We start from the raw sequence: 20,310 nt of genomic DNA, 5'->3' as shown, positions 1-20,310 counted from the left end.
GCAAAAATTTATAAATTTAAAATAAATTTATTTCTATTATTTAAATAAATAATTTTCCTTAATCTTAATAAATTAGATAATGAAGTCTTATATATAAGAATCGAGAAAATATTTTTACATTTCATATTTATCTCTATTTTTATTTTGACTTTGTTGTTACAATACCGGTTTTATAATTTCACTCTCTCCTCTTTTATTTGATCTCTGAAGATATAGATGTGCGATGGAGTAGTATACAAAGTATCATTTTTCCTTATAAAAAAATAACTTCACTTTTCCAACTTGGTGATATTGGTATTAAAATAGTTTTGTAACGCGAGAGATGGATAGTTCTAGTACCAACTACCAAATACTAGTACCAAATGTTAATTCTTAATTGTAATAATACAATAGTATTTTTTTGTGTGTGTCAAAGTCAGAGAGCTAGCACACCTACCTATTACTTTGAAGGAAAAAAAAAAAAGAATATGCAGTTTTTTATTCTTTTTATGAAAAAGAAAAATTTATGTGCTCGATCTGGAATTAATTACTATAAGAAGATTAATTATCTGCAATTGTCTGCAATTGTACAGAACTGTAGTCAAATAATAACGTAATAAATAATAACTAAAGTAAATAATAAATAAATGAAAAGATGAGTACGATTCAATTCTGGAGCACTACGTGGATCCACTCGATTTGGTACGAGGCGCACAAACATCAAAAAAAGTTTAAAAGGCAAAAAACTGCATCTGTTTAAAAATTATAAGAACTGAAAAGAAAAGCACATCGAAGTGAATAAGTTGCATTAAACGGTGGAAACTGTAGAATCCTGAAGTATGAATACGACTCCAGGCCTGAAAAAAGGAAAAGTATTTTACAATAATTTCGCATATAAAAAGAAAAGACAAAATAAAGAGTTCTGAGTGTCACTGTTTTGAGTCTTTTCTATTCTATCCATATTTCTTCTTAAATTGATTAATAATAACTTCTAAACATTATAATGACGAAATTTGAAATAGGTGGGATGGTTGTAAAGTGCAATTTAGTTTTATCATGAAAAAGTGATTTTGTGTGCATCATTTGTTGATGTTAAAATGATTTCATGCATGCATGTTAATTTTGTTAATGATGCACATGGCCAAAAATATTGACGGACGATTAATATTATAAACATTACTTTATACTTATAATTTTTTAATTTCTTTCTAAACAAGGCTGCCAAACGGCAACAACCCAAGAGAACAAAGAAAAACCTAACTAAGATAAGATAACTGAAATGCTGAATGATCCAGAAATTCATTGCGTGAACTATGGATTTGAGGAACGTAAACCATGGTAACACATTACACATAATTATTATTATTTTTTTTCTTTATTTCTTCACGAAGGCACCTAAATCTGCACCAAGCCACCAACAAATTTCTCCATCAACTAACATTTTTTTCATCTTGAAGGAAAGAAGCCGAACCAGAATTCAAGCCTCAATACAAACAGAATCAAACAACTTGTCTCCTAACTCATCAGAAACAGTAATAAGCTACAACACCAAACATAGAAAAATTCACCTTAATGTATCACTACTGTATTTCAGCTTTATTTTATTGATATCAGTAAAAATCCACCCCATATGTAAGAAAAAAAACAGAAGGGGATAGAAGTCACAGAACTGTTACAGTTATATAGTCATATAGATTTTAATCCTCATTTTAGACAATTAAAATTGAAAAAAAAAAGCCGAAAAAAATTCAAAATTTTATGGGTTATTGTCATCATGAAAAACCACTGCCAAACCAGTCACAACCTTCACGCCGGAAAGCGAACCCTTAGGTTTCAACTCCGGTGGCTTCCATTCGACAACCGCCGTGTTATCTTCGCCGGAACTCTCTGACTCCGCGGTGTTTAAATTGTCCTTAAAAAGCTGTTGTTGTTCTTCTTCCTTCTTCTTCTCCTCTTTGATATCGTGAGTGCGCGTGTAAGGGGAGAGCCACTTCGCTTTCACGTATTCGGTTCTCCTCCATGGAGGCACGTGCATTCCCTTCTTCTTCAGACTCTGCTTCGCTGCCTCCGACACGAGCGCCACGATGCTCTGCAACCGCTCGCACGTGCCAACGAATATGTAGGGAAGGTTCTGGAGAATCGTCTTGTACGCTTTGGTGGATCGAGCAATCTCGAATTCTGACCTGAAGTCAATGTCAATAACAACTCGCTCTTTCCCCATCATCACATCTATGTATTCATATCCCCCTGAACAAAATCATATACATTAATTTAAATTAAATCTCTACGCTGGTTAAATTTCCTCACAATTAATTAACCTATAATCCAAAGTGAATTAGAGAAATTAAAGTACCAGCGGGATATGAAGGAGATTTTTCCCAGCGAGATTTGCAAATGGAAGCATCGTATCCGAGGGCTAACAATCCGTCTGTGACAATTTTTCTGCAGAAACTGTCTTTGCGCTTGCAGATCTTATTCTTCTCAACTATCTTCGCAGTGTCCGCAAGCAAACTCCTATCGCGCACGCTCGCGCACGCTACCAAACCCTGTCAAAAACGGAAAATAACGTGTTTCAGATTTCAGAAACGTCCTCTGTTGAGAACGCTTTCAATTACACAACCTGCCTGAACTATTGTTTACCTTGAGAGTTTCGCAGGCCTCGCCGGAGGAGAAATTGGAGTCGCCGAACGAGTTCGAGTCTTCGTCCGAGCTGTCGTCGTAGTTCCTGTTGAAGCAGTTACATCGGTTGCGGTGGTGTGAAGCGGAGTGCTTCTCGTGACTCTCCTCGATGAAACTCTGCACCATTTTCGCCAAACACGCCGAGCTCGGCTCGAAATCATTGGAGCCGTTAAGCGGTTCATCGCCTCCGGCAATCTTTTCCGGCGCCGAATTTCTGAGAACGCCAGAGAATTGGCGCTCGAGGAGCCGCTTCAGTCGTGACTTCACAACCGGCTTGGCTAGCTCAAGCCGAGTCCCTTCGGACGGAACCTGGGAATCAATTGGCTGAATTTTCATCGGAAAATGCATCGGCGATAACGACGACGACGACAATGGTTTAGAACTGAAACTCACACTCTCACTTGTTCGTCTTTTCCATTACCGATTCTTGAGAACTCAGAAGACAAAAACTGTGTAAAAAGCAATTAAACCTCTAAGTTCTGCGCAATCACCTTTCTCGATTCTCCGTCTTCGTTTTTAAAATTTGAGGACGGAGAAAGTCAGAAAAATCCAGAAAAAGGAAAAAGTAAAAAATAAAATATAAAAAAATTAATGTTCTCTGCCCAAAACTGTAGACGCTGAAATCAGAGCAAGCCTCTTCGATTTTTTTTCCCTCTCGTATTATTATATAGTGATAATAATAATCTGCCTCGGGGTTATGAGATGAAGCATGGAATAACTTGAAAACTATGCTAAGTAAAGTTGCTTTTGCTTAGGTTTTGTAATTTGTATTTGTAGTTGTACTAGCAGATACGCTTAGAGTTTCCAAACAAGTAGCGGCAAGACAACGTCAATTGGATCCCAAGATCGCCGCCAGCCACCGCCGGAGCCTCCATATTTCACGGCGTGGTGGTTGAATTTTCCGATGATGAGGGTGGGTAGGAGCTAAGGCGTGTGTGGTTGCGTGAGGTTATGGGTTTCGTGCAGGAGACGGCGAGAGAGGGATAAAGAGCAGATCAGAAAGCGAAGACTATTTAAAGGCAACGAAGACAAAAAAATAAATGGGATGACGTGGGAAGAAAGTGCCACCTGTAATCCTACGTGGCGGAATTGGAGAAGCGTCATGGTGAAGTGTGTTTTTGAAGCGGGTTTTGGTTCGTGATCTCGGCCCACGGAGCCACGTTACGGAGGTGTGGGTGGTCGTCCTTTGTGAAAGCCTCGTGATGCGGACAGGCTCACGACAGTGGCATGGCCCTGGGGCAATTCCAAAACCATTTATGCTGTGTTATTAGTTTCAGCAATCATATATTCTCAATTTTTTTTTTTACCAATTCTCTTAATATTTTATAGATTAAACATTTCAAAATGATGGATATTTCAGAGCATTAAAAAAATTATACTGTATTAACCAAGAAAGAAAAATAAATTTTTATTCTGTCTAAGAAAAAACCATTTTTATTCTATTTTTTTTTATCGATTTCTTAAATAAATAGTACTAAGAAATGTGGGCCAGAGAGTATCTCGTTAACCAAAGTTTATTTATAGAGCAAAGTACAACTAGTGTTTTCTTTAGAGAGATAACTAGTATTAACACTAATTAAAAAAAATTAAATAATTTTTTTTATTATAATCATAAAATTATATTGTTTGATTGCATATAAGATATATATTTTCTTGCCAACAAGATTTATTTTATATGTAATGATTAATCAATATTTAAATCTTGAACTATATAATTAAAAAATATTAATTATTATCATTTGGGTGAATCGTTGTTAATAATATATTTTTTTAATTCATTAATCAATGTCTTAAAAAAATATAATAATATGGATGGCTTGCATTCCTAGAAGTTGAGTAATAAATAATTGTCGCATAAAAAAATTACTATGTTAGAGTATTTATTTTGGACTCCAATATTAAAAAATATAGTTCGTGTTCATTAAGAATCTTACCTTGTTTAATTTTCTCTGTTTTATTGTGTAAATGTTGTTTTTAAGATCTTTGTTATTTTCTTCTTTTTTTTTATTTACTATTATATATACTGGATAAATTAAAATGTAATAAACAATTTAATGTATATTTATTTAAAAATATATAAGCTATTTTTTAAATGTAATTTTCTAAAAATTTACTTGACAAAACCCAATGGGATTAGGGTTGGTTATGTTTTCTAACCTCTGATTTTTTTAAACCCAAGCCTCTAATGTCATGTTGGTTTTTGCGAGGTTGAGAAAAGTCAAATTTATCATTAATTTGTATGGTTATCATGTCTACTAAGAAACTAGAATTTGTCTATTTCTAGTTAGAATTGTATTCTTTTACAAAAATTGAGTGCATGCGCAACAGTTTCAAATGATCCCAAACTTTTTTTTTTATATTTTACTAATTGAAAATTAAAATAAGTGATTCAAGTGACTAACTTATAGTTGTTTGCTTTCCATACTCCTAACTTACTTACCATATTTCTCATTTTTAAAAAATATTTGGACTTAATTAATTAACCATGGTTCTAGAAACATACACCTCACATTCTCTTGCCTTAAAAAAAGGAATCTTCAACACATAACTCTAGTATGATTACTTTGCCTTTCCAATTGCACACTAATAACTTTTAGCGTATTTGCTTGTGCACTAACTCTACTACTATTATCGACACAGATAATGTAAAAATATATGATCAAATCAAATACTAATAACAATGGGATTTGATAGCTCCAAGCCGACTATACAATTTGCTAAAAACAAGTTAATCGTCCGATTGTTGCCAATGAGTCACCAAAAAGCTACAATACAATATAGGAAATTGTAAAGATACTTGCTCTTTATACCATGTCAAGATTTGCAATGCAATGTACAAAAATAGAAAGGAAGAAGACATGAGAACCATAAAGAAGACAGAATTGAAAACAATGATGGATAGGTTTTCTATTGTATCACCTAATGCAGTCACAAAATTTGAGTAAATATATATACATCAATAACGCCAAACAAAATGTCTAGACTACCCTTAATTAGTTTTTTTTTTCCCACCTAAAGGTTATTGAAAAATAGAGTACAATATATATTCAAAATCAAATACGTCATAATAAAGGGATAAACAAAGACAATATCTGAAATCAATACCCTATTAAGAAAAGGAGAGTATTGAAATAAAGTCCACATTATGATCTTTATCAAGTCCTAAACATTGTTGAAGTAAAAATGAACACTCTGAAATATGTTATTGTTATCCATGATCTAAATAGACAAAAGCACAACATGTCAAAAAAGTATGGATACCATAAAACTTTTTTCCTTGATCAAATAACAAGAGATGACTAAACTAGATAAAATGGGTTGAAATATGATTAGTCAAGACCTAAAAAATGATCAATTCATGCATAAAATATATTTCAATTTTGATTTGTCATCAAACAAGATAGGAAAAGATGATGAATGTTTTTCTCAAAGGAACAACATGTGATAATATGCATGTCTTGTAGCTGAGACAGTTTATTTTTTACACAAACTAAACTTTGATGTGTCAACTTATTCAAAATAACTCATCAAGATAACACAACTATAGTCACTTTGAGTGATGTAAAACTCTTTCGAATCCTTTTTTAAGAATAACAAAATGAGAAGAAAGTGAATTTCTTGACAACATTTGAGATTGTATAAAATTATAAGTTGATTTATCTAAAAAAGACTGAAAGAATCCTTCATTTGCATCCATTAATTCAGAAAAAAAACTCAAAACATTTGCTAGCTAGATTCGTCAACATTAGCAATAATAAATAATAATAAAAAAGCACGAAGTTATAGCAATTAACAATTTTTTTTTCAAAAAATTGAAGTATATATTAAACGTAGAGTTACCTAATTACACATGTCTAGTTTATGTAAATTTTGGTATATATAATAATTAAGACAATATATAACAAAATATTATATGGTTAGATCATTAAAATTAATTTTGCAGAAATAATCATTGAACTAATAACTTAATCTTCACCGTATATATAAATAACAACTTAACAATAAGTATTGTTCATGAACATTAGAAACATATTAAATTGAAAATCTCGAGAGTATGGCCACTTGCTAGCCCACTTGAAGATAGAAAAGGATGTTATTTTGAAAGAAAAAGTGAACGGGTAAAAAGGGAACAAAGCGAGATCTATGTTCTATGCTGCAAAATAAATGTCCAATGTACCCAGGAAAAAAAAATCCAAAGTTCAAAGTTAATTTTAGTCAGGGGACATTCAGGTATATTTTTTTTTCCCACATATCTCCTTCTCGGATGTTATCCAATCAAAGTCATGATTGAATATTAAATATAAATATCTCTTTCAACAAAAATTTGAACAATTATTTATATGTTATAAAAGATTAACTCTTTTTACTAGAATCAATCCTTCCAATCGACACTCTCTGTTATTTGAGATATTGGGCTATTTTGGAAAAATACAGTTGCATTTGTTTTTGGAAAAAAATAATAATGCAGGGAATGTGGCCCTTCTTTGAACACGACGTTGACATGCCCTTCAAAAGACGCCACGGGTAACATTGTAGTTTTAAGCTGTTGGATTGTTTGTTGCGAAATGAAAATCACGCAAGTCATTTTTTAAGCAAGCATAATTAATAAAAAAAAAAGAGTTACAATATTTAAAACTGTTGGGTTCGCGTAATTGTGTTCCTCTCTTTTGGTGAAACAAAGATAAGTGTCTTTTTCGACGAGAAAACGAGAGGGGAAATTTCTAGACAATGATTATTGTAAACTAGAAAATAGACAAAAATTGTTTTTGAGAAAAAGGACAAATGAATGATAACGATTGCATAATAGTAGTAGTAATGATATTATCTTTATTTTTCTATAAGATTCTTTTTTGTAAAAGGCCGTTTTTTTAAATTAATTATTTTGTTTATAATTCTTGAGTAAAAATATAATAATTAATTAAGTGAAATTTCAAAATATTCAAAGGCAACATTAAATAATTTGGAGTATAAAATATTAACAAATTTAATCTTACCAATTAAAATTTATAATTTTATGAAGTAGTTAAAAGAAGAGCTAGCAATATATCAAATCGACCTATTTTAAATATTTTCGGTTAAAAGTTTCAGTTAGTTAATAAAAAATATATAAATACTGTATTTTTTTTTTATCAAAATAAAAGAGGGATTTACTTTTAGTATCACCTTATCTGGTAGAAGTGGAGGAGGACATTTGAAGCGGTGGGAGAAGGTAATAAATGGTGGTCCGTAATGAAGAAATTGAAGTTTGAAAGTGGGGTCCAGTGGAAAAAAGAAAAGATGATGATTAATGTATAAATAAGGGGACTTATTCTATTTGTTTTAGCATCTTAATATATTATGTTTTTTTTATTAAGAAGACTTTTAATTTTATCTAGATATAGGGTATGTCTCATTTATTGTTATATCATTTTTAATTTAATATAATTTACATTTTTTTCAATATAGTAAAAGTAAGGCCCATAATATACTTCCCTATGCCCTAGTTTATCTGATGGGACATCTTGCCATAGCCAATCCTATTTTGCCTCATTCAACTTGGTATACACACACGTTGGGAACTCATGATCATATATACTTACGAGTTCCGTTTTGTTGGAAGGAAAGAAAATAAGAGATGAAAAAAAGTTTGAAATTTGAATTAAAAAAAAATAAAAAATAAAATTATTTGTTTGAAACAAATTTTATTACCCATTGGATTCTTCTTATTTATGTAGTTGCAATTTACATTATCCCCACTGGATTTATTTCTCCCCATCTCAACAATCTTTGACCACCATCGTCTCTTTCACAAAAAATACTGGTACCCCTAAAATGATAAATTGAGATTATTAGAAGAAGAGAGTTGGGGAGGAAAAAGGATCACGTGTGGAGAGCGTAGAGTACAACCATAAGGATCAAATGAATCCAACGGTTAACAAAATTTGTTCATGATGAGCCACTTAAAAGACTTGTCCACCGTAGCCTTGATATTAATTACTTTTGAATCTATTTTATTATTTTTTAATATATTCTTTTGAATATATTTTTATTATTAGTTCAAATTTATTAAAAAAAATAACTTTGTGAGTCTGATTTTTTATTTAACGAGTTTAATTTATGATTTTATAATTTTTAATATATTTTTATTAATAAAAATATATTAAAATGTGCTAAAAATATATCATTCACACTTTTATTTTTCTTAAACAAAGGAAGAGTATTTTTTTTAAAATATCATAAAATTAGAGTGTTCGACTATCTGATAGGAATATGAATTATCCAATCTTTTGGTCAGCACTGCCTTTACAAGGTTTTAGTTGTTTTTAGTTTAACTTTTAATACAATATACTAAATTCACATTAAAATGGTGTTGGAGGAATTGATTTAAGTAATTTTTAAAAAAATAAGTAACTGGTGCCACAATGGCACGGCCTCTTTTTATATTTTGGTAAGTATGACTTGGTCCTACGACTTTGTTGGTTGTATTTTGTATGCTACTTAAGTTCTGTTAATTGATTATCCAAAATGAGAAGGGAGAAGTAGTGAAAGTACTATACTAAAATTTGAGCATGAAATTTCTAGATTTATGCAATGATTTTAATAACATCTGTCTTGGTAGCATTTTTTATTTATTTTTACTTAATAATCGTCCTAAACGTTGTTGTATCAATGAAATAGTGTCATGGGCCGAATTATAAACAGTTTTTTTTTACAAGATAAAATATCCATCTCTTCAATATTGGAAAATAGTGATATACTTTACAAACCGAATGTTTATAACACTTTTTATATTTTTTTATTATCACGCGTATAATTTTTGCGTAACTAATTAAGGTGTTTGTTTTTTTCGATACAATCTCTCCCCTTCTTTCTATTCCGTTCCTTTGATCCTTTTAATGGACTATAAAATTAAGTGCTGTTTGTTTTTTCAATGAAAGATCTCAAACATCTTTAAATCAAAACTTTTATTTCTTATTTCTAACCTAATGTGACAAAATATATATATATATATATATATATATATTCAATCTAAGATTAAATCAAACACATCCTAATTATCACCGGTAGAATCTAAAATTTGCGGGTTACACTTAGAGCACTAGAAAAGTTCATTTTAAATTTTTAAACTTTTGGTGGGTCTCATAATATAACATAAAATAAAAAACTTTTGTCATTTTTAATTTAATGGTAAAATATGGTAGAATCCCAATTTAAATTTTTGGATTTTACTTGCAGAGAGAAGAAAAAATTAGAATCTCTCTTTATTTCTCATATGCTATTAAAAAATAATTTTTTTATAAAAGTGAAATTATTAGAAAGTTTTTCTCTAAATTCAACCTGTAACATAAAAAATTCTTAAAGAAAAATAATAATAAATCTAATGAACTGATATTCTTGAAATGAAGAGTCCAATTCAAGAATCCCAGTTAAAAAATGCTGTTAGCGGTGGTGTTAGTGTAGTAGACTTGCCCCATTTTGCGAGTTGGCCGTATTGTGCAACCAATTGTGTAGCTAGTTGTGCTTGTGTTTGTGGCAGACAACAAAATCCTTAGATACAAATCTGCGTAACCTCCGATTTTGATCATTCTCCCAATAACACCTCATTCCAAGCATCAGAACATTGTCCAATTGTCGCCACTATAGTATTTCATTACTTCTTTTTCCTGCAAATGTCAAGTATCAACTGAATAATACCCTTTTCCAGGCTTTTTTTTTTTTTTTATGCAATCACAAGTCACAACCACCACTTATGTTAACTAGTGATTTACCAGGTCCGTGCAATGCATGGCTAGATTTTCTTTTTTAATAATTAACTTATTAGAATTAGTATAATATTGAATTTTACTTATATACAATCTAACATAATATATTATCTTTACGGTTTAAATATTAGATTATAATTTTAATGATAATGTGCAATATAATTATTTGGCTAAAATATCATTTTACTTATATTTTTTTTTTGTATTTTCTAATTTGATACTTTATGTTTCAAAAGACTCATTTTAATTCTTTATGTTTTCATAGACATATTTTAGTTTATTTTTGTCAGTTTTTCGTTAAAACTTAATTAATTAATTTGACGTAATGACTAAAAATTATAACATTGTGTAAATTAATTATTTAGACATAAGGACGGTTTTTAGTGGTCATATTTTTTTTAATTAAAATTTTTACATTACAAATTTCATCTCAACTTTAGATTCAGATGGTTTTTATACTCGCCGTCACTTCAGATCCCATCTCCGCCGCACTACCTCCAATCGCCACCCTCCCTTTCGACCACTACTGCCCCCTCTCTCCTTCCACCACCTTCAAGATTCTGTTATGTATCCGAGTCCAAAAATGTTTTATGATTTTTGTAAAGGTATGAGGTGGGAAGAGTAAAAACTCATGTGGAGGTAGCAATCCCCAATATATTTTTTCAATAGATTTAGGCATTTGATAGGAGTGGATATAGCAAGGGATATGCTAGGTGCATTCAGCAATATTGCTGGTGCACCAAGCAATTAGGTGAATGGGCAAAATTGTCTTTGCATTAAAAATAATAATTTCTTTTTCCGAAAGTTTTCTGGAAGAACCTTTTTTCGAAAGAACAATTTGTGTTTTACCGGAAGAACCTTATTTCGGAAGAACAATTTATGTTCTACCAGAAGAACGAACCTTCTTCCGGAAGAACAATTTGTGTTACCGGAAGAACCTTTTTCCGAAAAGTTTTCTGGAAGAAGGTTTTTCCAGAAGAACAATTTGTTCATCTGAAAGAATCTTTTTCTGGGGAAGTTATTGGAAAAACTTCTTCCAGTAGCTTTTCCGGAAGAAAGTTCTTCCGGTAGAATATTGTTCTACCGGAAGAAGGAATTATTTTTTTAACACAAGAACAATTTTGCCCATTTACCTAATTGCTGGGTGCACCAGCAATGTTGCTGGGTGCACCAGCATGTCCCATATAGCAAATGCCTAGATTTATCTGGACCAAAAGAGTTCAGAAGCAGCCCAATTTATTGTAGAACCCACTTAATCTAATTAATCCCAACCAAAAATCAACTTACTAACTAATTAGACCAACCCAAATAGGTTTAACAAAATAAACCCAAAAGAAAAATAAATGAAATATACAAATAAAAAGTAAAAATATCACAAAATAAAAAACCCCAATATTTAGCGGGATAAAATTTCCTAAAGCATTAACACTTGTCTTAATAAAACTCGGAAATATTAAGTTAAATAATTTAGTAATGAAAATATGTTTTTTTTTCTCACAAAAAATAGTTTTAATTCTTAAAATTAGTAAAAATAAATTATTTTAATTCCTATTTTTCACTTCCCTAAGAATTCAAATGAAATTTTCGTAATTTTGAGTATTAAATGAATTGACATTCGTATTTTTAGAATTTGATATAATATAATGCGCTGCCACTCGTTTAATGATGGTATGGTTTTACTTTATCTGTGATAGCAACCTGGATAATTCTCTTCCAACTTTTGGATAGAAAATCCAAAGCAGTATTGAACTTTCAATGAGAAGAAAACTTGCAGATACGGGAAAGTGAGGTGGGGGAGAAAGAAAAGTACTAGCAGGGAGGTTGAAAATGATGGTAGTCGGTGGAAGATAAGAATCATACACTCTTAATAAATAGAGCAATGCAGTTTGCAGTTCACAACCAAAAACTGGGCCGTTTAAAGAATTTGGGCCATTCTAATGAAATGCATGGTGGGCCAGTGAGGCCCAAAGAGGAAAAAGGAAAGAGAGTGCGAAATATTTTTGAAATTGGGAATGAAAAGTGTTTTCCCACGCAAGGTTGCGCGCCTCTCGATTTGAGAAAATTGAGAATTCAAAGTTCAAACATAACACATACCACATTTAATGACATCATAGGCACCCTTTTAGATCTAATCCTCAGAATCAGCTTCAGCCTTTCTCTCTAACTCCCTCACTCACACTCACAGGTATCTCTCTCTTTCTCACCCTTTGTTACGAGTGTTGTTCTTTGCAACCAAGAAACATGTTCTCCGATTATGTTTCCATCGTTTCACAACCAAAAATTTCATTTTTTTTTTACCTTTTGTTCCCAAGTTCTTTTCTTTTCTTTTCAAAATCGTTTTCTTCTTTGGCTTGTTTCTTCTATTTCTCCGTGTTCCGTTTTCTGAAACTGAAAAGTGTAGTTAAGCAATGGCGGGGAAAGGAGGAAAGGGGCTTCTTGCAGCGAAAACCACCGCGGCTAACAAGGACAAAGACAAGGACAAGAAGAGACCTATTTCTCGTTCATCTCGTGCCGGAATCCAGGTAACAATGATTTGTTTCTTTTTCTTTTTCTCTCTGCTATACATTTCAAAGTTACTTTATCTGTTTCACATTCTCGAAGATTTCCGCAATTCTATTTTTTATTCCTTCTTTACTTGTTCTGGGATTTAAGGAACACTGCGTTGGGGCGATAAATACGAAATTCCAAGATTTACCCACTTGCAATTTAACAGCAAAGTAGGGATCTTTTTTAGTTTTGCGTACGGAAAATTTCGTACAGATAAATAAATGAAATGTAAGGCTTGTTCTTCCCGTGCTATTGATTTTGTTGTAGTTGCTTGGTATTTGTACTTTGTATGAGTAGATATGGTTTTATGTTCTTCAATTGTTGTAGGAATTTGCCCTTTGCATGAGTACAGGCCTTTATTTTTTGTTAAATTTTTATATACTTGTGTTTTTAATCAACTAGATAGATATAACTTTTAATGTATTTTTTTTTTCAAAAAATGAATAAATCTATTATATAAGTGAATATGTTAATTGTGAATGATGACAATATAATTGGAGAAACGTTACCAATATCTTATTCTTTAACACGCTTTTCTGAACATGTTCTTTACTATTTACTGAAATTCATCTGAAAATAGAAATTTGGTTGTCTCACTCTTTACTTCAATATAGATAGATTATTATAACTGTTTTATTGTATTGGAAATATAGTTTCCTGTGGGACGTATCCATAGGCAGCTGAAACAAAGGGTCCAAGCTAATGGACGTGTTGGTGCCACTGCTGCCGTATACTTAGCCTCAATTCTTGAGTATCTTACTGCTGAAGTTCTTGAACTTGCTGGGAATGCAAGCAAGGATCTGAAGGTGAAAAGGATAACACCAAGGCATTTGCAGCTTGCTATCAGAGGAGATGAGGAGTTGGACACCCTTATTAAAGGGACCATTGCTGGGGGTGGTGTCATTCCTCACATCCACAAGTCCTTGATCAACAAAACAGCCAAGGATTGAGCTCGCTCTTTGGCCTTCTGATTTCATGTTGCTGTTTACTGAGAACTAAGTTTGTGTTTATTGTGAATTGATCACAGTAGTAGGTTTGTATGAATGATTTATTTTAACAGTTTTATAACTCAGGTTGTAGTGTGTACATGGCTTGCTAGACAATGCTTTCTTTAACTATTTTAATGGGTCTGTTGTTAGAGCTTTAACCATGTTGGATTGCTTGCTAGACAATGCTTGCTTTTAGGTGCAATCTGTGATTTGTTGTTGTCTTTGTTGGCAATTGACCCCTCACCCCTTCATATATGGTTTTTCTAACTTTAATCTTGCGATCTGTGACCTGTTATTTATTAAGGACCTTGTTATTTAAAATGTTTTAAGAACTATTAATATTTTAACAATTGATGGATTTATGCAACGGATAAGATGCTGATTATAAAATTAAGTATTGCTCTGGTGTTTACTAGACGAAATTAGTTCCCAGCTCCCAGAATTCCACGCTATTCAATTTCTACCTACATATACGTATATTGTTCTCACGTTTTTTTGGGTCATGATTTTCAGTTTTTAAAATACTAGATAGATAGTATTCTTGAGTAAACTGTTTATTGTTTCTCGTGTGAGATTGACAGATGCATCCTCTAATCTCATACTTAAACAATATAATATTTTACCCAAATATACAATCTCTTTTACGGTCAATATTTTCAATCCGTATAAGAGCAGGTCTTGATCCCCCAAAAAATAAGAACCTGGCGGGGAAGGTTTGAGTGCAAAAATTGATGTGTTATCTTATTGTTAGTCCAGAATCCAGATAATCAGAATTTAGAACTAAGTGACTCAATAAGAATGGGGATTCAATTCTTGCTTACACGTTTCATTTTAATTTCTCTTTTTCTGTTCTTCATCCCTTTTGCTGGACCCTATTAGGTCATTGAAAGATACCACAAGGAAATCCCCTTCCAATGAACTTCCAAGGTGAGTTATAAGTAATGACTTAAATTGCCAACATGAATTAAATCTTGTCCTTCAAAGGTGAGTCTTGACTTACTAAAAAAATGACTATTAACTAAAAAATTGCCAACATGTTGAGAATTAAATCTTGTTCTTCATACTGTACTTCTGGTTACCGCCCTGCACTAAACTAAATGACGCTATTATTAAAAGATTTCTTGCCAATTATCCAATTTATAATAGCTATTTGACATTATATTGTTAAATGACCTCTCGCTAATTATCAAAGTACAAGTACAGTTTACTTTTAATATTCTGTTATTGTAAAGATTTTTAACCGCCACCTAATTTGAAACTACTTTAATATAATATTTAAAGTAACTATTGTAAAAATTAAATACTTTCAATTATACAAAATACAACAGTCTATACTTAGTGAACTAAAAAAAGGAGTCTATACATAGATAATAATGTAAAAATCCTTTACAATAATGATGTTATGCATTCCAATTAAATTCAATATTTTAACATTTGTATTTTCTTACATTAATAAGACAAACTGAGTAACTAATGTAGTGAGGAAAGTTGTGGCCTCTAGGGTAAATTATAAAAAGGGAGAACAATAGTTTTATTTTATTTTATTCTAGCGGACAGTCAGAAAATAATTGAGTTTTTTAAGTACAGCAATCAGGGTTATATATTTATATTTTAAACTACGTTTATGGAAAATGTTTTGTTGAGGACAAATTTACTTTTGTAATCTCTATGCTTTAGCCTAAGGAATTAGTCTTGAATTATTGGATAAGAAAAACCTTTTTAAAAAAAACCCTTTGATGTACACAAAATTTCAATGTGTAAGATTTTTTTTTATATTATATATGAAACTTTGAAAGGTGTAATTTGATTTTATAATTTATTTCAACGTGTAATCAATTGTTTTTTTTTTTTTTCTATTAGGGAGAGGTTTTATAGATAGCAGGTGGTGGGGCCGGAGGAGGAGAAATAATATAATGAAAAAATAAAAACAGATGGAATCCGATAAAAAGAGAAGATGAAGTACATTATATGAAACTGGATTTATATATTCACAATTCATTTTCTGGAACTTAATTAAGCTGATTTTGAAGGGACAGAATACGCAATTTAGACATGGCAACTATATGAAATATATGAAGTTTGTTATGCCAAGTTACGTGATGGATCTAACATTTATTTTGTAGTTTCAAAAATTTAAGTGAAGGTGTTTGTAAAAAAAAAAACAATCAAGTGAAGGAAAAACTATCCTAGACATTAGTTTTAACAAAGACTTAAAATGATATTACGAATTACATTCATGTAATTACAAGTATTTCATTTAACACCAAAGGGCGATGTAGATAGAAATAGAGAACAATAGAATTATTAATTCATTATATATTTGCATCATCTTAGGAGAACGTATAAGCCAACAAGATTTTTATTTTTCCTTTCTAAATGGTATTTTTCAGTGGAGGCAATTTTATATGAAGAACGCTTACATCTCAATAAAAAAATGAGAATAGTAATTCGCCAAGTTGTGACTTCACCTTGTGTTTGGGTGAGGAATTTCAAATGGCAAATATTTGAATTGCTTTTATTTTCATTTTTCAAATGTTTTGTTTGGATAAATCAATTCAAATTTCTTTCATTTTAAATTCTTTGTTTGGATAGGGTAATTCAATTTCCTCCATATGCAAAATTTTAATTTTACATTTTAAATAGATGAAAATTTAATATTAAAAATTATAGAAAATAAACACAATTAATTTTGAAATATTAATTAAAAAATAATTTTAATTTTTAATAATTTATAAATACAAAATATTGATAATTTTAATTAGGGTTATTTTGCCTGACCACAACCAGTGATGTTTTTAAATCGACATCAACCAAGACTATTTTTCAGTCAACATCAAATATGATTTCTTTGTCAAAGTATGCTGGGAATATTTGTTAGTTGTCGTCAGTCGAGGTTATTTTTTTGCTAACGTTGGTTGAGTCTATTTTTCAGCCGATATTGGTTTGATTTTTTTACCAACGTCGGCTAGGGTTTGTTTGGCCGACACCGGCTAGGGTCTTTCCGAACGACATTGACCAAGGCTATTTTTAGCCAACGTTGGCCTAAAAAATCCTAACAGGCGTTGACGAAAAAATCTACCCAATATTTGTTAAAAAGTAGCTTGGTCGATGCCGACCAATAGAACCTATCCGATGTCGGCTGAAAAATATCATTGGTCAACGTTGGCTGAAAAATCTCGAGTCAAAGTTGGCTAAAAAATAGCCCTGACCAATGTCGGACAAAAAACCCTATCCAACATCGATTATAAAATAGTCTTGGTTGATGTTGGCTAAAAAATAGCTCTCACTGATGTCGATCGAAAAAACTCTAGTGAATGTCGACTTTAAGAGCCTAGTTGATGTCGACTAAAAATAGTCATGCCCGATGTCGGTCAAAAATACCTAGCTGGTGTTAACAGAAAAAATCCTAGCCAACATCAACCAAAAAACCTAGTTAATGTGGTTAAGAAATAGCTATAACTGATGTTAGCCAGAAAACCCTAGTCAATGTCAGTAAAAAAATTCTAACCGATGTCGGTTAAGAAAATCTAGTTGACATAAGGCAAAACACCCTAACTAACATCCGCTAAAAAATAACTCTAGCTGATATTGGTTAAAAAATAGCTTTGGCTGATGTTGACTGGAAAAATCTAGTTGATGTCAGCTGAAAAATCCTAACAGGTGTCTACTCGAAAGTTAGCCATGATCGATGTCATTAGAAAAAATCTAGCCAACATCGGCTAAAAAAATCATTGGTCAACATCAACTAAAAAAACCTGGATGACAACGGCAAAAAAAATATCCTTGGCTGACGTTAGCAAAAATTTCCCATAACTGACGTTAGTGAGAAAATAACCCTAACCAACATTATCTAAAAAAAATCTTAGTCGATATCGGTAAAAATTAGTTTTGGTTGATACTATAAAAAAAAATTTTGACCCAAAAAACCTCGATCAGCGCTAGTGAAAAACAACTTATGTAGGTATCGGCTGTAAAAACTTTGGTCACCCGTAATTATGAGTGTTGAGCGAGAAAGAGTCGCGAGCAAGAACATGAGTTAGAGTGAGCATCTCCGAAAAAAGAATTTCAAATTCTATATTTTTTTAGAGAATTTGAAATCCCACTGTTTTAGTCAATCAAAATGATTCATAAAAATACCAAAAATTAAATCTCCTTTCCAATACTCTATCCAAACAAGCTATTTTATCATGAATCATTTTAAATTCTTTGAAAAAATAAATTCTCCTATTAAATTTCTCCATCCAAACACATTCCGCGAATTCCGTATAACCTACAAAATAAAGCATGTAATACCCCCGAGACCACTATTTCCGAACCAGGAGCATAAGCTTTGTGTGAAGATTCTTTCCATGCACTGTTTGTTTTTTTTTTTCTTTCTTTTTACTTTCTATATATAATTAACTAATTAAGCCCTCTCATCCCTCCATTCCCCATTCTCTCTCACACAAAATGGAAGCAAAATTGGTTGCACAGTGCAAGAGTCCAACACTAAGTTTAGCTCACCGGAAACCAAAACACCCTTGTGTGGTGGTTGGAGTGCTGGCAAGGCCTGTTGATGAGATTTCAGGAGAAGCAAGAAAAACAAATCATGTGTACAAAGATGGTTTGTTTGATCGCATAACCATAAACTATTTATCAAAATGCGTTCAAGAGGCAACAGGTTCCTAGCTTCCCTTTTAATTCATACTACCCTTCAATGAGTAATTAGTAATATTCTTTTTGTCATTTTTCTTCATTTTGAGTCTTATAATATATGCAGGAGTCAGAAATAATAAGAGTGGGTATGAGAGCCTGGTAGATGCTGCTACCGTGGCTTCACAGAGATTTAGTCCTCTTGAACAGCATCAACTTGTCATTCAATCCCTTGACAGAGCCTTCCCCAAGCCAATGCTTTTATTGGTGAATTGTGCATTAGTGTTCAGCTTTGATTATTTTTTTCTTTGTCAAGATATTTTTATAGGCAGAAGTTATGAGATAAAGAATAGTAGAAATTATTAAAGTAAGTTATTTCTTTTAACAAAATATTTTTTGTTTGAATAATTATGAAGTCAAAACTTTTTTTTTATAAACAAATGTTAATTATTAGTTGGTATGTTTATGTTAGTGGGAAGATTTGTACTCACCATTTATCCCTTCTTTGTTTCACACTTTACCATCAAGTTAGTCTTATATTTTCTTAAAATCAAAGTTTTGTTAACATATTTAAGAAATTGAATTATCTGTTAACTGCATTCATCTTGACAGAACTCGTTGGTTGTTCTGATTTGATCTTTTTTTATATATGTTATCTTTTTTTTTTCCTCCCATGTTTTATGTCTTTCAAAATAACTACTTCTCACTTCCATTTATTCCTTCGTTCTTTCACCCTTTACCATCAAGTCAGTCTTATATTTTCATAAAATGAAAATTTTATTAACATATTTAAGAAATTCAATTATCTATCAACTCATTCATTTTGCCCGAACTCGTTGATTGTTCTGATTTGATCTTTTCCTGTATATGTTATCTTTTTTTTTTTTCTCCCATGTTTTGTGTCTTTTCAAAATAACTACTTCTCACTTTCATTTATCCCTTTTTTCTTTCACCCTTTACCATCAAGTCAATCTTATATTTTTATGGAATCAAAGTTTTGTTAACATATTTAAGAAGTTCAATTATCTATCAACTATATTCATCTTGTTAGAACTGGTTGGTTGTTTCGATTTGATCTTTTCTTGTATATGTTATCTTTTTTCTCTCTCCCATATTTCTTATCTTTCAAAATGACTACTTCCCACTTCCATTTGCTTGGCATCATAGAAGTGGAGAAAAATGGAACATAGCGTACATTCTTGGAACTGTACTTTTTCCTTGTTGTTGATTCCAATATACAATACACTAGTTTAAGGTCTTTCTGGTCCACTTGTGCAATTTCCAATCTGTTGGAATTTAAACTAGTTTAATTGTGAGCAATGATTAATTATATGTTGTTATGCATGAGCAACGGCAGATAAGGAAACTGCTACCACCATCTAAATTCGCAAGGAAATTGTTTGCCGTCTTCACCACTTTGTTCTTTGCTTGGTTAGTTGGGCCCTCTGAGGTAAGCAACCCACACTATATATAGTTTTATAATGAGCACATGCTACTTGTTATATAAAATCCTAATCCTATTTATTATTAAGATAATTTTTAATTGATTGAGATTTGAGAGTGTTACACTAACAATATATTTAAATTAAACTCTTTTTAATATTAAATATTATATTTTATAATAAAAATATTTTTATTTTCATAACTGTTTTCTTTAGGAAAAATAGTTTTAATTATTGATACAAAAAAATAAAAGAGAAATAATTTGATTTCATAATAGGAACGTACAATTGGAGATCTCG

At 31.4% G+C, this 20,310-nt stretch overlaps 2 protein-coding genes across 2 annotated transcripts; one reads left to right on the top strand and one right to left on the bottom strand.

The window, feature by feature from the left end:
* Window positions 1-1,542: 1,542 nt before the first annotated feature.
* On the bottom strand, window positions 1,543-3,654 carry LOC114372386. Its single transcript, XM_028329904.1, has 3 exons — window positions 2,620-3,654; window positions 2,333-2,525; window positions 1,543-2,226 (listed from the first exon to the last, which is right to left on the bottom strand). The coding sequence occupies exons 1-3, from the start codon at window positions 3,004-3,006 to the stop codon at window positions 1,736-1,738; spliced, it is 1,071 nt and encodes a 356-aa protein (XP_028185705.1). The 5' UTR covers window positions 3,007-3,654; the 3' UTR covers window positions 1,543-1,735.
* Window positions 3,655-12,426: 8,772 nt separating this feature from the next.
* On the top strand, window positions 12,427-14,191 carry LOC114369984 (histone H2A variant 1). The gene is made up of 3 exons (XM_028327264.1): window positions 12,427-12,585; window positions 12,802-12,922; window positions 13,601-14,191. Exons 2-3 carry the CDS (start codon window positions 12,809-12,811, stop codon window positions 13,895-13,897), a joined length of 411 nt encoding a protein of 136 aa, XP_028183065.1. The 5' UTR covers window positions 12,427-12,585; window positions 12,802-12,808; the 3' UTR covers window positions 13,898-14,191.
* Window positions 14,192-20,310: the final 6,119 nt, after the last annotated feature.

Source organism: Glycine soja, chromosome 10 (genome assembly GCF_004193775.1).
Source record: "Glycine soja cultivar W05 chromosome 10, ASM419377v2, whole genome shotgun sequence".
NCBI lineage: Eukaryota > Viridiplantae > Streptophyta > Magnoliopsida > Fabales > Fabaceae > Glycine > Glycine soja.
This window is presented reverse-complemented; position numbering and strand designations above follow the sequence as displayed.

Excerpts from the sequence above, each read along its gene's own strand:
- LOC114372386 (XM_028329904.1), bottom strand. The coding sequence starts at position 3,006 with ATGCATTTTCCGATGAAAATTCAGCCAATTGATTCCCAGGTTCCGTCC. Across the intron at positions 2,526-2,619 it reads AGGCCTGCGAAACTCTCAAG|GGTTTGGTAGCGTGCGCGAG; the intron begins GTAAACAATAGT and ends CGTTTTTGACAG. Across the intron at positions 2,227-2,332 it reads ATCTCCTTCATATCCCGCTG|GGGGATATGAATACATAGAT; the intron begins GTACTTTAATTT and ends GATTTTGTTCAG.
- LOC114369984 (XM_028327264.1), top strand. The coding sequence starts at position 12,809 with ATGGCGGGGAAAGGAGGAAAGGGGCTTCTTGCAGCGAAAACCACCGCG. Across the intron at positions 12,923-13,600 it reads CATCTCGTGCCGGAATCCAG|TTTCCTGTGGGACGTATCCA; the intron begins GTAACAATGATT and ends TTGGAAATATAG.